Source organism: Acomys minous (genome assembly GCF_964271855.1).
Source record: "Acomys minous genome assembly, chromosome: 10".
Taxonomy (NCBI): Eukaryota; Metazoa; Chordata; class Mammalia; order Rodentia; family Muridae; genus Acomys; species Acomys minous.
Window position 1 is genome coordinate 7,027,910 of NC_140491.1, and position 17,244 is coordinate 7,045,153.

General features: G+C 45.6%; 2 protein-coding genes and 1 long non-coding RNA gene across 4 annotated transcripts in view; 1 reads left to right on the forward strand and 2 right to left on the reverse strand.

Annotated features, from left to right (window-relative positions):
• Positions 1-9,122, reverse strand: part of KLHL5 (kelch like family member 5) — a 65,275-nt gene extending 56,153 nt beyond the window's left edge. The window contains exon 1 of one of the 2 annotated variants that reach the window (XM_084799524.1): positions 8,785-9,122. Coding sequence is in view for 1 of the 2 variants with exons in the window: in XM_084799523.1 (XP_084655649.1) it covers positions 1,456-1,466 (11 nt within the window). In the remaining variant the exon portion in view is untranslated. Of the gene's footprint in view, positions 1-1,455; positions 1,474-8,784 lie in introns of those variants that run through there. The other variant, XM_084799523.1, reaches the window with a different exon arrangement.
• The window catches only part of WDR19 (WD repeat domain 19), a gene marked incomplete at its 5' end in the record, with an annotated part of 191,913 nt that overhangs the window by 147,969 nt on the left and 26,700 nt on the right, over positions 1-17,244 (reverse strand). The window lies entirely within an intron of this gene.
• LOC311607624 lies at positions 10,905-16,803 on the forward strand. The gene is made up of 2 exons (XR_014782668.1): positions 10,905-11,482; positions 15,621-16,803. It is a non-coding gene; the product is annotated as an uncharacterized lncRNA (long non-coding RNA).

Below are 17,244 nucleotides of genomic sequence, written 5' to 3' on the forward strand. Positions count from 1 at the left end.
TCCGTTATTCATCTGCACTAATGTCTGGTAGGAAAACAAGGAGCATTTTACAAAACTGGCTAATGTTATGTGCCCCGCCCCTTTAAGCTCATCTAGAAAAGACTACAACTGATACTCTAATACCTAATGCTTGATTAGAACAAAACATTTGTTGCCTTTTAAGCCAAGTGTGGCGACTCGTGTCTGTAACCCTAGCAGTTGAGAGGCAAGAAGATTGGCATGAGTATCAGGTCAGTCTATGCTATGTTACCTAGTGAATTTCAGATCAGCCAGGGCTACAGAGTGAGAACCTAGTTAAAACAAAACAAAACAAGGGCTGGAGAGATGGCTCAGCGGTTAAGAGCACTGTCTGCTCTTCCAGAGGTTCTGAGTTCAATTCCCAGCAACCACATGGTGGCTCACAACCATCTATAATGTAATCTGATGCCCTCTTCTGGCCTGTGGGTGTATATGTAGGCAGAGCACTATACCATAATAATACGTAAACAAGCCTTTAAAAAAAGGTTAAGGAAAAAAAGAAAGAAAGAAAGAAAGAAAAAAAAAAAAAAAAAAAAAAAGAACAAGCCTGTCAGCCAAGTGTGGTGGCATACTCCTTTAACCCTAGCCCTCTGGAGGCAGAGGCAGGCAGATCTCTGTGAGTTTGAGGCCAGACTGATCGACAGAGTGAATTCCAGGCAGCCAGAGGTACACAGTGAGACAAACAATCAAGCAGTTAAAAAAATAGCCTTTCATGGCTGGAGGTGTAGCTAAGGGCATATGCTTAGCACATGTGAGGCCCTGGGTTCAATCTTCAGCATTTAGAAAAGAAATGAGAAAATAGTCCTCTCTCTGGACAGCTGGTGTTAAGAAGGGTTTCCTTGCCACATACTTCTCATAGCTTGTGAACATGCATATTTCAGGGCACAAGGATGGAAACTGACAGAACACACATGTGGGGGAACCACAGCTAGCTTCTTGCTTGACCCATGATTTGGAGAATGTGCTGAGACACCCAAATGCCTCATGTATCATAAAAAGCCATAGCATGAGCAACTGTAATTTTGTCTTTTACTGAACTGAACCAAATCCACAAGGGTTTCTGTTCCTTTGTACTTCACAGTAATAGAGGCAAAAAAAAAGGCAATTGACCAGTGCTCTTTAGGCACAAACACAACCAATCAAAGCAGTCTGTGGTCTCTGAACACATAACGGAGAAATCACAGACTAACTTGACTTGCTGCAAGATCAATCCAAGCGCTTATGTTAGAACAGCGTATGGCTGGTAAGGAAATGGTAATAAGGAATGACTTAAGCAATATAGGGGGGAAACTGTGATGACTACTGAAGTGGGGGGAGAGAGAGGGAGAGGGGGGGGGGAGAGAGAGAGAGAGAGAGAGAGAGAGAGAGAGAGAGAGAGAGACAGAGAACGAGTATGAAGATGAAGTGAGAATGGGGATAAATTGACAGAGCTCTCACCTAGAAAGCATGAAGTCCTGGGTCTGATCCTCAGTACAATTTTTAAAGGGGTGGGGAGGGGTGACGATTTGTTCTGAAGTGCTCATAATTAGAAATGGGTTCATTACTCAAATGTTAATTAAGCCAGTGCCATTTAACAACTCCTTGGCTTGACCTAAAATGAAACATAAAACAATAGTAATTTTTAACAAACCACCTATGGGCTGGAGAGATGGCTCAGAGGTTAAGAGCACTGACTGTTCTTTCAGAGGTCCTGAGTTCAATTCCCAGCAACTACATCGGGCTCACAACCATCTATAATGTATCTGATGCCCTCTCCCAGCCTGCAGGATACATGCAGGCAGAACACTGTATACATAATAAACAAATAAACCTTTAAAACAAACAAACAAACAAACAAAACAGGACAAGGTAGTATGTGAAATGGCAGCTCAGTGGACATCAGCAGTGGCTAAAATGTCTTAGTGTAAAGCGTATCTTAGGCTAAACTCAGCGTTCTTAAGAGGCCCCTTAGTGTGAAGTGTATCGTAGGCTAAACTCAGCGTTCTTAAGAGGCCCCTTAGTGTGAAGCGTATCTTAGGCTAAACTCAGCGTTCTTAAGAGGCCCTTCAGCAGGGTGGCCAAGGCTAACCCCAGCACTCGGGAGGCAGAGGCAGGTGAATTTCTGAGTTTGAGGCCAGCCTGGTCTACAGAGTGAGTTCCAGGTCAAGGCTACACAGAGAAAGCCTGTCTCAAAGAACCAAGAGGCCCTTCAGGATGGTCCTCTCAACCTTCAGTGGGGCGTGGAGTTAACAACAAATAACTTAGACAAGCTTGAAATCACAATACACTGGAGTTGTGCATGACACTGTCAAAAATACGTAAAATTATCCAAAATAAAATCAACATTTGAAAAATAATTAATTTTAAGAAAAGACAAGCTAGTCTAGCCTCTTTAAAGGACCATGCTGAGACTGTCCATCAATTTTAATGTCCTGTAAGATGCAGAATTAATTAGCCCTTCTTTCCACCAATAACAGGTAGAGATGAAGTAACCAGTCTCCAGCCTCTCCTATCTCGTCTCCACAGGGTAGTCAAGTAAACCTTCTAAGGGAAGATTCTTAATTACACCATTACACCTAACATTTTTATTCACTTTCACTCTCTCCTATTAGGTAATAAAAGCCAACTCATTTGGTATGGAATTCAGAGCTTTTAATGTCCTACTTGCCTCACTTGCCCTGCCAGCACCATATCTTACTATCTATTTCCTATTTCATCTATAATTAAAACAATTAAACACATTGAATCAAAATAAGGAAAACAGACACTATTGAATACTTCCAAGTGAAAAAATCACTGTGGGCATGTGAGTTAGCAAATCTTCACTTTCTGCTTTTAAGCTTCAGTTAACTCTTAGCTCTGTGGCCCAGCAATGGCGATCTGCAGAATTAGGCATGCCATCTACACTGCTAGGCAGCATTGCTCCTATAAAAGTGACTTCCCAGGTTACTCAGTGTGCACTGGTACTCACATAAAGAGACCCTAGCTCTGAGCTCTCTAAGGGGCTCTTAGAATTCATATCATGCCCAAGTGCTTGGAAGCTAAGGGTACGGAGCTGTAAGAGACATTCCGGGTTGCGGAAGACGGGATTTTAAAGCTAGTGGCTTCTGACCCACCTAGCTGAGCGTCGTTTGAGATAATTGCCCAGATGGTAAAAGCTGCCTGTATGGACTTCGGCGAAGAACATTTCTACCAAATGGGAACATGGACACAGTCTTGTTGATAAGCTGAGGTCACTGTATGGCTGTTGTCTGAACAAACAGCCTCTGCAAGTTTCCTGACCCTCTGCTGAGATGAGCCCTGCCCATCCTGTATTTACACCGCAACAAAAGCGCAAAGCCGTTTCAGAGCCTCTCCAGCTTCTGCCATCTGAAGCCAAGGCCTTCCTTTCACCTTTATCCTCGACGAATGGAGTCTCCCGTGTCATGCACAGATAGCTGTCTATTTATAGAGATGAGGTCTCACTGTGAACCCTGGGTGATACGGAACTGGCTACTTAGCCCAGGCTGGCTCCCTCAAACTTGCTTTGATCCTCCTGCCTCTGCCTTCTAAACACTGGGATTACAAGTATGCGCCACCACACCCAGTTCTCATACTTTCCTTGTGTTTTTCTGGGCGGCCCCTCTTTCAGATATCATATACCGCTGCCCTTCGCTACCTGCTACCTGCGGAAGTGCAGCTATGGATGCCTTTTGACTGGGAGGAGACATCGCTAGAGAAGGTGAGCGCACACAGACAGTAGAAAAAGATTACAAGGTTGGCGAGCCAGGCATGGTGGCGCACGCCTGTAATCCCAGCACTCAGGCAGGCAGAGGCAGGAGGATCTCTGTGAGTTTGAGACCAGCTTGGTCTATAAAATGACTCCAGGTGAAGAGACATGACAACTGAATGTTAAAATCTAAAACGTCCAGAAAAAGATGTGTGGGAGAGCAGTTTGCATGAGAGGAAATTGCTGAGCTAGCAGCATGGAAAAGGCTTCTTTTTCTCTGCAGCAATAGCTTTGGATGAAGCCAGGGAGCCTTGCATCAGGACTGAAGCACAGGACAGGTAAGAGGAGGACAGTTCAGTCACCTAAACCTTGGGAGAGGAAGAGGAGATGACCGAAAGGACTACATTTCCCCGTGTTTGCCCGTTTTTGGAGAGTGCATACAGTAGCTACCAGTCAGCTCCAACTTTCCCTTCTCATCAGATTATCATAATCAATCTGTCCCAATACAACTAGCAAGCTGATGCTAATTGTGCAATTTTTTTATGTTTGTTTTGTTTTTAATAGTATCTCAGGTTTCTTTACCTCAGGCTTCTGAACAAGCTACTGGAACTGTGTTCTTTTCTACAAAGTTGCCAGCTACTCTGTTATATTTTTAGGGTCAACTTCATTATTTCCAAACTCTGACAGTGGAATCACTTAAGCCATAAGTGGCTCTCAACCTTCCTAGCACTGTGACTCTTTAATGGTGCTCCTCATGTTGTGGTACCCCTCCCCTCAATAAATACTTCAGTGCTGCTTCTTAACTGTCATTTTGCTACTGTTATGAGTCATAATGTAAATATCTGATATGCAGATGGTCTTAGGAGACCCTGTGAAAGGGTCATTTGACCCCCAGAGAGGTCATGACCCACAGGTCGAGAACCACTGATGGGGTTAACCTCTATGCTGCATTTACAAAATAATAGGTTTTCAGAAACTGCAAAGGTCTAGTTCGAAGCATGTGAAGTCTTAGATTAAAGCACCCTTGTAAGAACAAAACAGAGAAAGGTTGGTGAACAGAGAAACAGAACAATGAAATGTATGTGCAGAGACAGGCTGGAAAGAAGTCACAGACAGAAAACAGCCCTACTTCCTGATTTACTGGTATTGATGCCAACTGCCTCAAGGCCCAGCTCGGTTCCTGGTGTCTGACTCTGACACAAAGCTACATTATTGCTAACAAAACACCCTGGTTGCTTAAGCTAGTTTAAGTAATTTTGTAAAACTTGTTAGGAAATAAACTTTAAGAGCAAAACAAAGAGAGGAATACAAAGTAGTGTGCTTGCCTGCGTATGTGTGTGTGTGTTGGGTGTTATATCACACTGCAAATTTTGTTGCTGTCACCTTAAAAAGAAAAAAGAATTCAAATTAAAGCTATTTTCTCCTGGCATTATAAGCTTCCATTCACTGTTTTATTCTCAAAAGACCTAACAGTGCCTTATACACATCTAACAAATGTTTATTGAATGGACATACAATTCAAAATGAAACTCACTTGATCAAAATAGTACATCTAATTGTGGGGTTTTCAATAGCGTTTCATTTCAAATTAAGATGTTCTTTATAATTCTCATTACCATAATTCTGTCTAAATACACACACACACAAAGAAATACTGTTTTCTATTTTTTTAAATAGAAGACTGAAAACCATGGTGGTATGGTTTGTTCAGATCCTGTGTTAACTCTTAGCGGGTATAAAGCCTGCTTAGTGTAGCGGTCATTAAGACTGTTCACAATCCGGGGCCAGTCTCTTCCTTCTGGGTACATGGTGAAGCAATATTTTCCTACTTCTGAAGTTAGGTATAGCTACATGACTTGAATGGCCACTTCCAAGTGGAAGCCTTGAGGAGCCAATGTACTGTTACTATGTGGCACATCCTCTGCCCTCCCCTACCAACTGTGGAAGAATGCGCTGAGATGCGTCTCTGACAGTCTTGGGGTCCAAGTGACCACCTGAACCGGAGCTCTCATGCTGACCCTCAGCACACATACAATAAGACAGAAATAAACCTCCGCTGACTTAAGCCACTAGGGTGTGAGGGTCCTTTGTGACTACAGCCCACCCTATTCTGTTTCATATTCAGCAAATGTCTTTTTTACAGACAGGGTTAAGAGAATAAACAGCATTGGCTGTCAACTTTTCAGAACGGTAACATTTTGTATACCCATGCAAAATGTTTTTGTTTGTTTGTTTGTTTGTAGACAGGGTTTCTCTGTGTAGCCTTGACTATATCCTGGGCTCGCTTTGTAGACCAGGCTGGCCTCAAACTCACAGCGATCCACCTGCCTCTGCCTCCCGAGTGCTGGGATTAAAGGCGTGCGCCACCACCGCCTGGCTTTGTTGCTTTGAGACAGGGTCTCACTGTCTGGCCTGGAACTTGGTATGTAGGCCAAGTTGGCCTTTGGAGCTCTCGCTCTCTCTCTGTCTCTCTGTCTCTCTCTCTTCAGATTACTGGGGTAAAAGCAGGTACCGCCACACCCAGCCTTTTTGCTCTTTCTACTATGTGGCATGTTTTCTAAGCTCTTTTACGGCTACAAAATGTAGGTGTTCACAGTAAAGTTAGAGTACAAATGTTTGTAATAAAATGGCATGCAAACCACATATTTATATTCACTATAAATTGAAAGTAATTCCTGAAGGATTCTGACGTGCCTAACCCTATTCTAACTCTCAGACAGTAACCAGTCAAAAGCATACATGAGAAGCCTGTGGGTCTCTCTGTCCGGGAAGGGTCTGACGTAGTCTGACGCTAATTACTGCTTGCTGCCTCTGTGACCCACCTTTTGATGAATAAAAAGCCACCCCACCTGTGCAGGGCAAAGGAGATAGGCGGGGCAGAAAGAGAGAGAGAGAGAGAGAGAGAGAGAGAGAGAGAGAGAGAGAGAGAGAGAGAGAGAGAGGGGAATTCTGAGAAGAAAAAAAGACTGCTACAAGGAAAAAAAAAGAGAGAGGCCTGAAGGGAAGAGAGGAAGGCCGCCATGGGTTAGATGGAGAAGCACGTGGCTGGCGTGGATGGGGATTTGGCCCAGATGAAGAACATGAACAAGTATTTGAGATTATGGATGGGAGGTAGCTTGGTCGAAGTAACTGGAAACAGATGATATGGGATTGGGGCAGGTTCCACATACCTACCCCACTATGGGAAGTAGCTTAGAGGATTACTGTCTGCCCTGCCCCAGGTTAACTAAGGCTATTTTAAAATATAACAAGTGTCTGTGCTTTAATTGATTGCTAGCCAGGCCTACTGATAAGACAGATAATTTTAAAAAAACAATCGTCATCCGGTGAGTCCAACAGGCACCTTGCCGAAGGTCTATGCAGTGTGAGGTAGCCTTTTCCTTTGATGTGCTCTGTATTAAAACCCTGACTCTGGATTAGCTTGATTTTGGTCCTTGCCAAGGTCACTAACTTCAAACATTTTGCTCTCCATTTCTTATCAGATCTCAAGCTGTAAGAAAATATTCATGAAGAACTGCTTTACTAAATTTAGGATAGGCCGAGGCATACATTCGTCTTCAATCAATCAACTGTAGCGCATGGTAAAAACTTTCAAGGAACTCTGGGTTAAAATAAATAAATAAAAATAAATAAAAGCTTTACAGTTTGTCTAATCCAGACACCTTGAGTTCATTTGAGCTCAGAATCTTTTTCCGTTTCCCTTGTTCTGGAGCTGGGACACAGGACCTTGTGCAGGGCGGACAAGTAAGTCCTCTGCCACTGAGCTACAGTGCTAGCTCCCCAGCTTAATTTAAAAACTAAATTTGTAACTTGTTATTCTTTAAAGTGGGGCTTGGGAAATGCTGGTCCAGAGCACCACAACCAACACATTGTAATTTCAATATGCTCTATGTTGAAACTTTTTTTTTTCTTTTGGTGAAAAATTTACAATTTTCTGCTGGGGATCTTTTAAGGATGTCAACTGTTTCATCGTCTATTTCCCTTTTCTTAGGGCCCGTGAGAAACTAACTCTTAGGCCTCATTACTAGAAAATGCCTTACTTAGGCAGAAGAACTGGTTTGATTTGTTTGATTTTTAACAAAAATGAAACAAACAAAAAGCAAACAAAACAACAAATTAGAATTAGAAACATATGGTGGTTTACTTTGTTCCTTTCCTGGCTCCAAGAAAGTTAAAAAAACCCTAACTAAAACCCATGTGTAGTTCTGGGCCTGACAGCAAGCACGTTCTATTCCTCCCAGCCTCAAAAAAGAGAGCCCCCCGCCCCCCCCACCACTTAACAGCGATCTAATTAATAATAAAAAACATTATAAAACTGTTTCTTAACAGGCAGATTTATTAAACTGTTCCCTAAGAGGAAGGAGAACTAATATTTATTGCGCGTCGGCAAAACTGCCTGACACACAGTGATAGCAGTTCCATTCTCAAAACAAAGTTGGCGGGCATCTGCCAGCGCATATTGCCAGAACCACGCACAAGAAATTGACCTTTCAACGGCGACGGAAGGTGGCAGGGACACACTCTGTATATCTCTTTTAGCAAAAGTCTCAAAAATCTGATGAGATAATCAAAAGCTGACAGCCGAGTTTTCCCAGCAACTGTCTAAATGCCAAAGTTGTGACCAGTCAAAACCAAACACAGGAAACTACAGTCTTACTCTCCACCTTTGAGGACAAGGACCTTACTTTAGAAACTTTAACAAGGTGTGTGTGTGTGTGTGTGTGTGTGTGTGTGTGTGTGTGTGTGTGTGTGAGATCAGAACTAGTTTCCAGCTTTTTTATTCTTGGGAACAATTCTGGAGAGCAGAACTGATTCCTCACCCGCCCAAACATCGGCGCCGCGTGGAGAACTTTGAGCAACTCCAGGGCGGAGGGGCCGCGGTCAGGCGCTAAAGAGGTGAGGGTAGAGCCGGGTTCGAGTCCCGGCTGCAGCTCGAGAGCCCCCCAGTCCCGGCCGGCTCCTCCGGTGGGCAGGTGACCCTGACCAGCGAGCTTTCGGACCCCGGAGGACCCGGAAGGATGGCGTGCGTGAGGGGACCGGGCCTTAGCCCACCGCACCGAGGAGGAAGTCGCACTTACCGCGCGGGGTCAGGAGGGAGGCCCCGGGTCACCGTGGCGCGGGGAGGAGGGCGGGGAGGCTGCGCGGGGCGCGGGCGGGCGCGCTCTGCGGAGGGGTGCTCGGCCCCGCGCGCGCCCCCAGCCCCTTCCCCACGGCGTCGCCCCGCGCAGCAGCCCTCCCGGGCCGAGCCACTCCTCTCCGTCAGGCGACGCCAGGCCAGCAGTCAAACTTGTCCCGCAGCCCCCTGAGGGGGCGGGCGGGCACGCGCGCGCGCGACTGTTGGTGGGGGTCGGGCACAAGCTCACCGGTCAGTCCCGGCAGGGCCGCCCCGCCCCGCCCCACGACAGTAGACCCCGCCCACCGCGGAGTCAAACTCGCTCCGCCCAAGGTGCTAAGCTCCGCCCCCTCTCGACAAGGCCCAAAGATTGGCTGTTCCTTTCTCCTGGGTGACCGCGGGAAGTAGCTAAGGAGCAGAGGGAAGCCGAATTGGGGCGCAAAGGGCGCAGGTCCCAGCAGGGAGGCGAGGGGGTGCATCATACTGGGCGGGGTTCTGGCCAGGAGAGGGCGGGCAGAGGGTGCTCTGGAGCTCTGGATGTGCCAGCCCCCAGGAACTGGGAGCACGGGAATTCCTGGGCATGGAAAATGAGGGACCGGAAGGCGACCAGAGAGAGAGGTGGCCTGAACGTCTTAGTTTACAGGCGTGGGGGTGGGGTGGGGGGTTGCCGGGGAGAATCAGCAAAAAGTCTGCCTTGGCCAGCGCCTGCAACCTTTCTTCTTGCTTGCAAGAGTTTGATAAGTATTGGGTTTGGGCCATCGAAGTTATGATGCACGGCACTTGATCGTGTGGTCGTTATTTCACAATGGTTGGGATACAATTTACTCCTGTATAAAACATGTAACTCCTTAAAAGCAAAGATATGTCCAATACCTGTATACCAAGCACTAATCTGTTACACTTTGTTACCTCATCGATAGTAAGAAACAGCTATGACCCCTGGGTAGAAAGAAAGAGGAGTTTCCGTTCCTCCGTGAGTAAATCATATGTGGATAAAGTGCCTGGTTGTACTTGGTTGTTAAAGTAATTCATATATTCAGTGTGTGTGTGTGTGTACTTGGTGCTTGCTACTCTGACCTGGATGCTGTCCCTCTTCCGTGATTAACTGTGGCTATTGCCTAAAAACGACATTTGCCCATGAAGTCTCCAATATGTCTCCAAAATAAAAACCCAGTGCAAAGCAGTGGTCCTAAAGACTAGCATTGGAATAATATAAGCTAATTGTGTAAGAGCTTGGGGTGCTTGGGAAATCTATTTGAGGATGTTTTGTGAACTGGGAAAATGGTTAGAAAAAGCAACAATGTAAAACTATGAAGCACTGACAAAGCCTGATAAATCAAAGAGGATAGAATCACTTAATGTTGTTATAATCAGGAAATAGATACATTAAGAAACCAACAATGCTGGCCCCAGCCACAAAGAACAGAGAGTTGTTTTTTTTTTTCAGAGGCAGTGGAAAAGCACTCCCCCTACAGTGACACCTACACAAAACTCCAGTAGAACTGTCTTTAATCACAGCATGCAGTGTACAGACGCACAGTCTGCATTTGTGGAATTTGGAACTACTTTGAGGCTTGGCTTGCTTTTTCAGTGTTAACATTTGTGCACTTTAAAAACAGCAGGGGACAGTCTTCATTGTCCCTTCCTGCTCATAATTACTTCGTGTTCAGTTTTGCAGTTTTAACTCTGTACCTTTCTTTGAGGTTATAATGAGAAAAACTAGAAAAGCATGGCAACCAAGTCAGATACTGTGATAAAGAGTGGACGCCAGTTTAAAACAGGCCTTCTCATATACCGCTTCCTTCTCCTTCTGCTAACATGTTGCTTGTTCTATGCTGGAGTCTTTTCCATTAGAGTTACTAATTAATTTTGATTTTCAAATTATTTGTTCTACCATTCCAGCAGAAACAATCAAAATATCTTTTGCAATCTTGATCACTAGTGCTAGCCTGGGCTACTATCAATTGCTTTCTTTTAGCTGGCCTCTACACTGGACAGTTCTCTCTCTCTCTCTCTCTCTCTCTCTCTCTCTCTCTCTCTCTCTCTCTCTCTGTGTGTGTGTGTGTGTGTGTGTGTGTGTGTGCGCGCGCGCGCGCGTGCGCTATTATGTTCCTTCTGTGGCATGCTATTAGCCTTTCACACAGCTTGCTCCTTCTTCCTTGTCATCTTTGCTAACTAACCTTTGGAAACCTTCACTCCTTGCCCAGTTCCTCCTTTTCAGCACTAAACATCAAGCACCTAGTATCTCTGATTCCCCACGCTCATTTGAAGCTAAGCCCGCCAGACATAATGTTGCTTATTTATACCCCCCCCCCCATCTTGGTGTCTACTATTTACTGTGTTCCTCACGGAGAAAGAAGGTAGTAACAAGTGTGTTTTGAGTAGATAAATAACTTCACAAGGGAGAGATCACTTATATTTCTTTTTGTAACTGTCAAGAACTTTCATAGAATTTATCTTTTTTGAGCTGTATGACTTAGACATATTAATAAAGTCTGAAGCATAGCCCGATTTTACTCTGTTTATTTCTAAAATGGAAAAGGCTGGCTTTGACCTCCTCCTCTGGCAATGCTGGGCAACAGTGTTTGAAGAAGCAGTTACAGCGTGTCTTCTATGACAAGATCTTATAACCTGCTCAGCCAAGACATCCACAGACTCAAAAGGTAGTGATAGTCAACAAAGCCTCAATAGTTGTCCCTGAAATAAAGCCATATCACAATGACCAGATGTGGAATAATTGAACCTCAAGCCCTATTGCTGATAACAGATGGTGTTAAGACCAATGTCTTTTGTAAGTGTTCAAATGATTTTAACCAATAGTAGTTATAAAACTGAGGTTAATTGTTGATGTTCAAAAAACAATACTCCAAAGTGAAAACCTCAAAAGCAATCTCAGAGACATAGAGGCTGTTTTTTCCTGGTAATATATCTGCTATCTGTGTTTTGACACGAACACCTTCTAGTCAAAGCAGTCCCGTGGAGATACAGAGATACAGAGATGCTAAGGCACACATTCTAGAGAGATTCAAAACACAGAAAGAAATGTTACAACCAGGCAGGCAAGATGGCTCATGGTGCAGGTGAGGAGGTAGGGGTGGGGGTAGGGGTTGGGGGGTTGGGGGTTGAGGGGTGGGGGATGAGGGGTGGGGTGAGGAGTTGGGGGTGGGGGTGGGGGTGGGGGATGGGGGGGTTCTTTCCATGCCCCAAGAGCCTATGGTGGATGAACTACTTCAGACTCTCACTTCCACAGGCACACTGTGGCACACATGGACACACACACACACACACACACACACACACACACACACACACACCAACAACAACAAACAAATAAAAGCTTGTGTGATGGCACACACCTTTGATGCCACAACTGGGAAGGCAGAGATAGGTGGGTCTCTGTGAGTTTGAGGCCAGCATGGTCTGCATACAGAGTTTCAGGTTAGCTTTGCTGGAGGAATATGTCACCTGGGGCAGGCTTTGAGAGATTAGAGTCTAACCACACTTCAGCTTCGCTCTCTGCCGGCTGTTGGAGGTGTTTTCTTAGATCCCTGCACCCGCTGTCTGGTGCCATTCTCCCCCTGTCATTACGGACCCTTCCTCTGTAATGTAAGACAAAAATCAATTCTTCCTTCTGTAAGGTGCCTTGGTTGTAGTGTTTCATCACAGCAACAGAAAAGTAGCAGACAACCTGGAAATAAAAATTTCCTGCCTTTTGTGTGAGAGTCGTGGAGATTGCCCCTGGCTTGGGAGAAACTAAAGACCCCTTGTTCTCTGGATCACGTGGTCAGACAGTCCTTGCCCAGTCACAGAATAGGATGACTGATGTCATGCATGAGCTCTGTCTCCTGGGGAGCAGAAGGTAACTTCCTCTCCTTACAGACCCCAGGACATTTGCCTCACCACTGCTTCACACAGTGCTGTGGACAGGGGAAGGAATCTACGTCCTCTTAGAAGCCCATTTCCATTCACTAGGCCATAAGTAGAGCTCTTTCACAAGGCCGCACACTCTGACTTGGAGGTGGGGCTATCAGCCCCTGTGTAGTGCTGCTGTGATTGCTGCCTTCATGACGGCATTCACCATAGCTCGGCTTAAGGCCCCTCACGGTCCATTCCAGCACTGTGCCCATTCAGAACTGTTTGTCTGTATCACATTATTTTCCCCACACTCAGGCCTTCAAATCTACACACACACACACACACACACACACACACACACACACACACACACACACATCCTACTCTCTTTTCTGATATCTCCTGCCCCTAAAGACAAGTCCTGCCCTGGTGATCTTTATTTGGGCCTTCCCAAGCTTGCTGTGTTCTTCCTACATGTTCTCACAGTGCCGGGAGTGCTCCCACAGTGCCCGAGGTACTCCCACAGTGCCCGAGGTACTCCCACAGTGCCAAAGGTGCTCCCACAGTGCCCAGAGTCCTCCCACAGTGCCTGGGGTGCTCCCATAGTGCCCAGGGTGCTGCTCTCTCTCTTTCTCTCTGTTGTGATGTTTACTGGCTGTGAATGTGGGTTTACTTGCCTGTCTCTCTGACTAGTGGAGAGTGTCTGCTACAGGGACTCATAAATATTTTATAAATGAATGAATGAAAAACACCCTTGGCCTAGAAACCATTGAGAAATAGCAACTCAATTGAATTGGACCATCTTTCTCCCTGAGCATTACAACACCTACAGATAGAAATTTTCTTCTCTTTTACAGTATTATATCACACGTTTCATGAATTTTAGAAGGTTTTACATTTATTATTCCATCACCTTACAAGGATGAAGGCATAAACACGAAGCACTTGTGTTTGTTTTCATGTATTAAAATTCTAACATCTCGATATGCTTGTTATACAGTGTTAAAAAAAAAACTGTTGCAAGGCTACTGATTAATTGTCGTCATCTCATGAGGTAAAGACTGTTGCAGAATGCCGCCCTGTGTTTGATATATCGTTTCCTGATGACAATCTGACAAGAACAACCTGCTTTGGTTTCTGTTTTTATGCTTGCTGAGAGCAAGTTCATAGCCACCATGAACGAATGTTTCCAGACTCAGGTCTGGTGTGCGAGTGCCAGTGGTCCTCCCTCGGGGTTCTTATCCATTGACACTTACCAGCCATACGAAGTGATCCACAGGCCAGGAGATGCAGTGCTGCTCATTATGGAAAGGAGAATGAACAACAACCAATCAGCGCCTTAGGAACCTAAAGCTGCTCATGGGTCCTCAGGCTTCCTCTTTCTCCTCCATCTTGTTCATCTTTCAAGCACACGCGCACCCTCTGCCTTCACACGCGCATCCTGTAGTCAGTGTCTATACTTAGCACAGAGTTCTTGGAGAAAGATTCTAGCTGTGTAATAAGCAGCTGACCCGAGATTCAAAAACGTCGGCTGAGTGGAAGGTGGCACACCGCACACACCTGAAGTCACTCAGGCAGCAGTCTACAAGACACCAAGGAGAGGGGAAGCAAGGCCTTTCATACTCTGGGCCAATGGCAAGAAAGTGAAGAAATGCTGTTCATAAGAGTCAGAAGGCCTCGCTTGTTGCAGCCACGTTTTTGTTTCTGTTGCTTTTGACTCTGAACCTGCATTTATTGAATCTGATATTTTCAGACTGGGCCATTGATTTTTTTTCTTTTTCTTTTTAATGTTATCAAACAATTGAAGGTTGTCACATTGTTCTGGCATTGTGAAGGGTGTTTTGAGCATGTATTTCCTCTTCTATATGCACACACCTCTGATAAGGCGCTTTGGTATCAAAGGGGTTACCCACAGCTTTGTGGCCAGAGGCTGGGACACATCAGGGACCTGGAACCCTTTACAGGCATGTTGTCTGTTCTGAGGGTACTAGCTGAGCAGGCAAGAAAGCAGCTCCAACAGGTTCCTTCCTGCATAGGGTTTGTTAGTAAAAAACAAACAAACAAACAAACAAAACAACAACAACAACTTAAAAAACAAGCTCTTTCTTCCAGCCACAGGTGACTTGGTGGGGATGGTGTCGACAAAGCAGCCGGTGGTGTGTGTGCTGGCTATACACTTCTACTCTGAGGAAAGGCCTGGGTGGCTGCCCAGTTCTGAGCATTCTCAACACAGTGGTGGCAGTTCAAGCCAGATTTCCCCTTCTGAGGAAGAAATAAAACGAGTGATGCACAGCCTGTGACCTGAGACAGGCCCAGCACCTTTCCTGGTTCTCTGAGAAGCTGGCTATACGTCCAAGGCTGGCCTGCTGACTCTCCCCACCACTGAAGGGTGATGCCCAGTGTGCCCAGATGCTCTGGTTTGCTTTGCAGCCATGAGAGGTGATGAAACATGTCAGTCGTCTCCCGGTAGCCTGCTCTGAGGCTCTCAACTTCTTGTCATCGCTGTTTAAACTCCTGCCCAGGGAATATATGCCAGCCTTGGGAACAATGTTATAGCTCCTTTGTCAATAATCTCCATTTCTAAAACAGCAAAAAGGGAAAGGTGGGGGAGGGAGGACATTGTTGTAATTTACATGTAGTAAAAATAGATTTTTTTTCTAGTGTACAGTTCCAGAATTTTTAACAAATACACAGTTGTCACAAACACCAACATAGTCATGGAATATTTCTGTGATCTGACCATTCCCTTGGGTCTCTATGTTGTCTACCTCCAGCCTATGGCAACCATTGGTCTATTTTCTGTCCCTGTGGTTTAACTCGCCACACATGGCATGTGAATCAAATCATAACAAGGCTTCCTTAGCATCCTTGTAGCCAACCAGCCCCAACCCATCCGCTGCTAGTTCATTCTTGCTTCATACTTTGCCTGATTTTTTCTTTCCCCAGAGCATGGACGTTGCCTGAAAATGAGTTATTTTCATTATCTACTTGATTTCTGTCTTCCGTTTGTGCGTTCACTCGGACTAGGAAGTAAGACAAAGATGGATTTTGCTTGTCTGCCGCCAGGCCTCCAAGGTTCACAAGGCAACCTACGTGGTCAGTAACTATTTTTCTGAGTGAAGTGTGATGTGAAGAAAGAGCCGGGAGATTCCTGGGACCCTCTCCGTACTCAGACAGATCATTTTCCTTATAAAAAAACGTGTTAATTGAAGGATTTGTCCGTTGCCAAAGTAATACAGAGTAATACAATTAGAAGACATCAGGATGATAAATTGTTTCTTTAAATTGACCTGGATGGTGAGATTACGCAGGACAGAAGTGGCCTGAGGTGGGGAAAGTGGCAGCAACTCTCTCCTGGGCATCAGATGACTTAAATGGACACGAAGCGTTTCCTGCAGCTGTTTTCAACTGGGAGCCGCTTTGTTCCCCCAGGGCCTCATGGCGACGTCCGAAGACATTTTTTGTTGTCAAAACTGGGATGGAGAGGACAGCTACCGGAATCTGCTGAAGATCACAGAATTTACAGAGAATATCAGTAGGGGCCATCAGCCTGAAACCTTGGGCGAACCTGTAGTCAGGCTTGAAGGAAGGGCTGCATTTGCATCTGCTGTTGTCGTCATCGCCATCATCATCATCGTCATCACTAGTTATTTTTATTTCTCCCACCCCCATCCCCGAGCATGCATGAGCAGATGCTGGAGTACATCAGAGGTACCGGATTGCACCCCGAACTGGAATTACAGTCAGTTGTGAGCTGCCTACTGTGGGTGCTTGGAATCAAACTCACCCTCAGGAGGAGGCATACATGTCTTAAGGGCTGAGCTGTCTTCCCAGCCCTGAGCTACTCGTGTTTTAGACATGATCCTTCCTGACAAATGCTCTCACGCGGGCTGAGAGTGTAGCTGTGCATCGAGGTCTCAAGTCAGACTCTTCATGTCTGAAGCACAGCAGGACTCTTAGCAGTGTGCCTGTGAGCACACTCCTTGACTCTTCTATACCTCTCTGTCTATGAAAGGGGATTAATTAGAGAAACCGCCTCAGGGAGTGGCCAGAGGGTCCAGGGCAGTAGCTCATACAAAGCCTGTGGGAGGACATACTAAATGTTCAATAAATGTCATTGATTTGTGTTGTCTCTGATGCCAAAAAGCTCTTCCCACAGAATATAATGAAGGAATTGGGAATGGTGGGAAATATGAATCATACAAAGTATATAATGATGATAATTTCTCATAACAAGGGATAGGTACCCAGAACTAAAATTCAAATAAAACATCATACACGCGTAGAAAAAAAATCAAAGCCAGAATACTCAACAGTGCTCATCACACTCAGCCTCCTATGTGTGGACACCTACACCAGGGAGGGGACAGAGGGGGAGAGGGAGAGGAGAGCTCACGCTGGGGAGGGGGAAGGAAGGTGTGAGGAAGGGGAAGAGAGAGAGCCGGAGGTGGGTAAAGGGGCCAGGGGCAGAGGAACCAAAAACGTCTGGGTTCTAAAGTGAAGGGTCTCTGGGAGAGGAGAAGCCCCGCCCTTAGGTCCAGGGCAGGACGTGCCAACCACACCCTGCAGC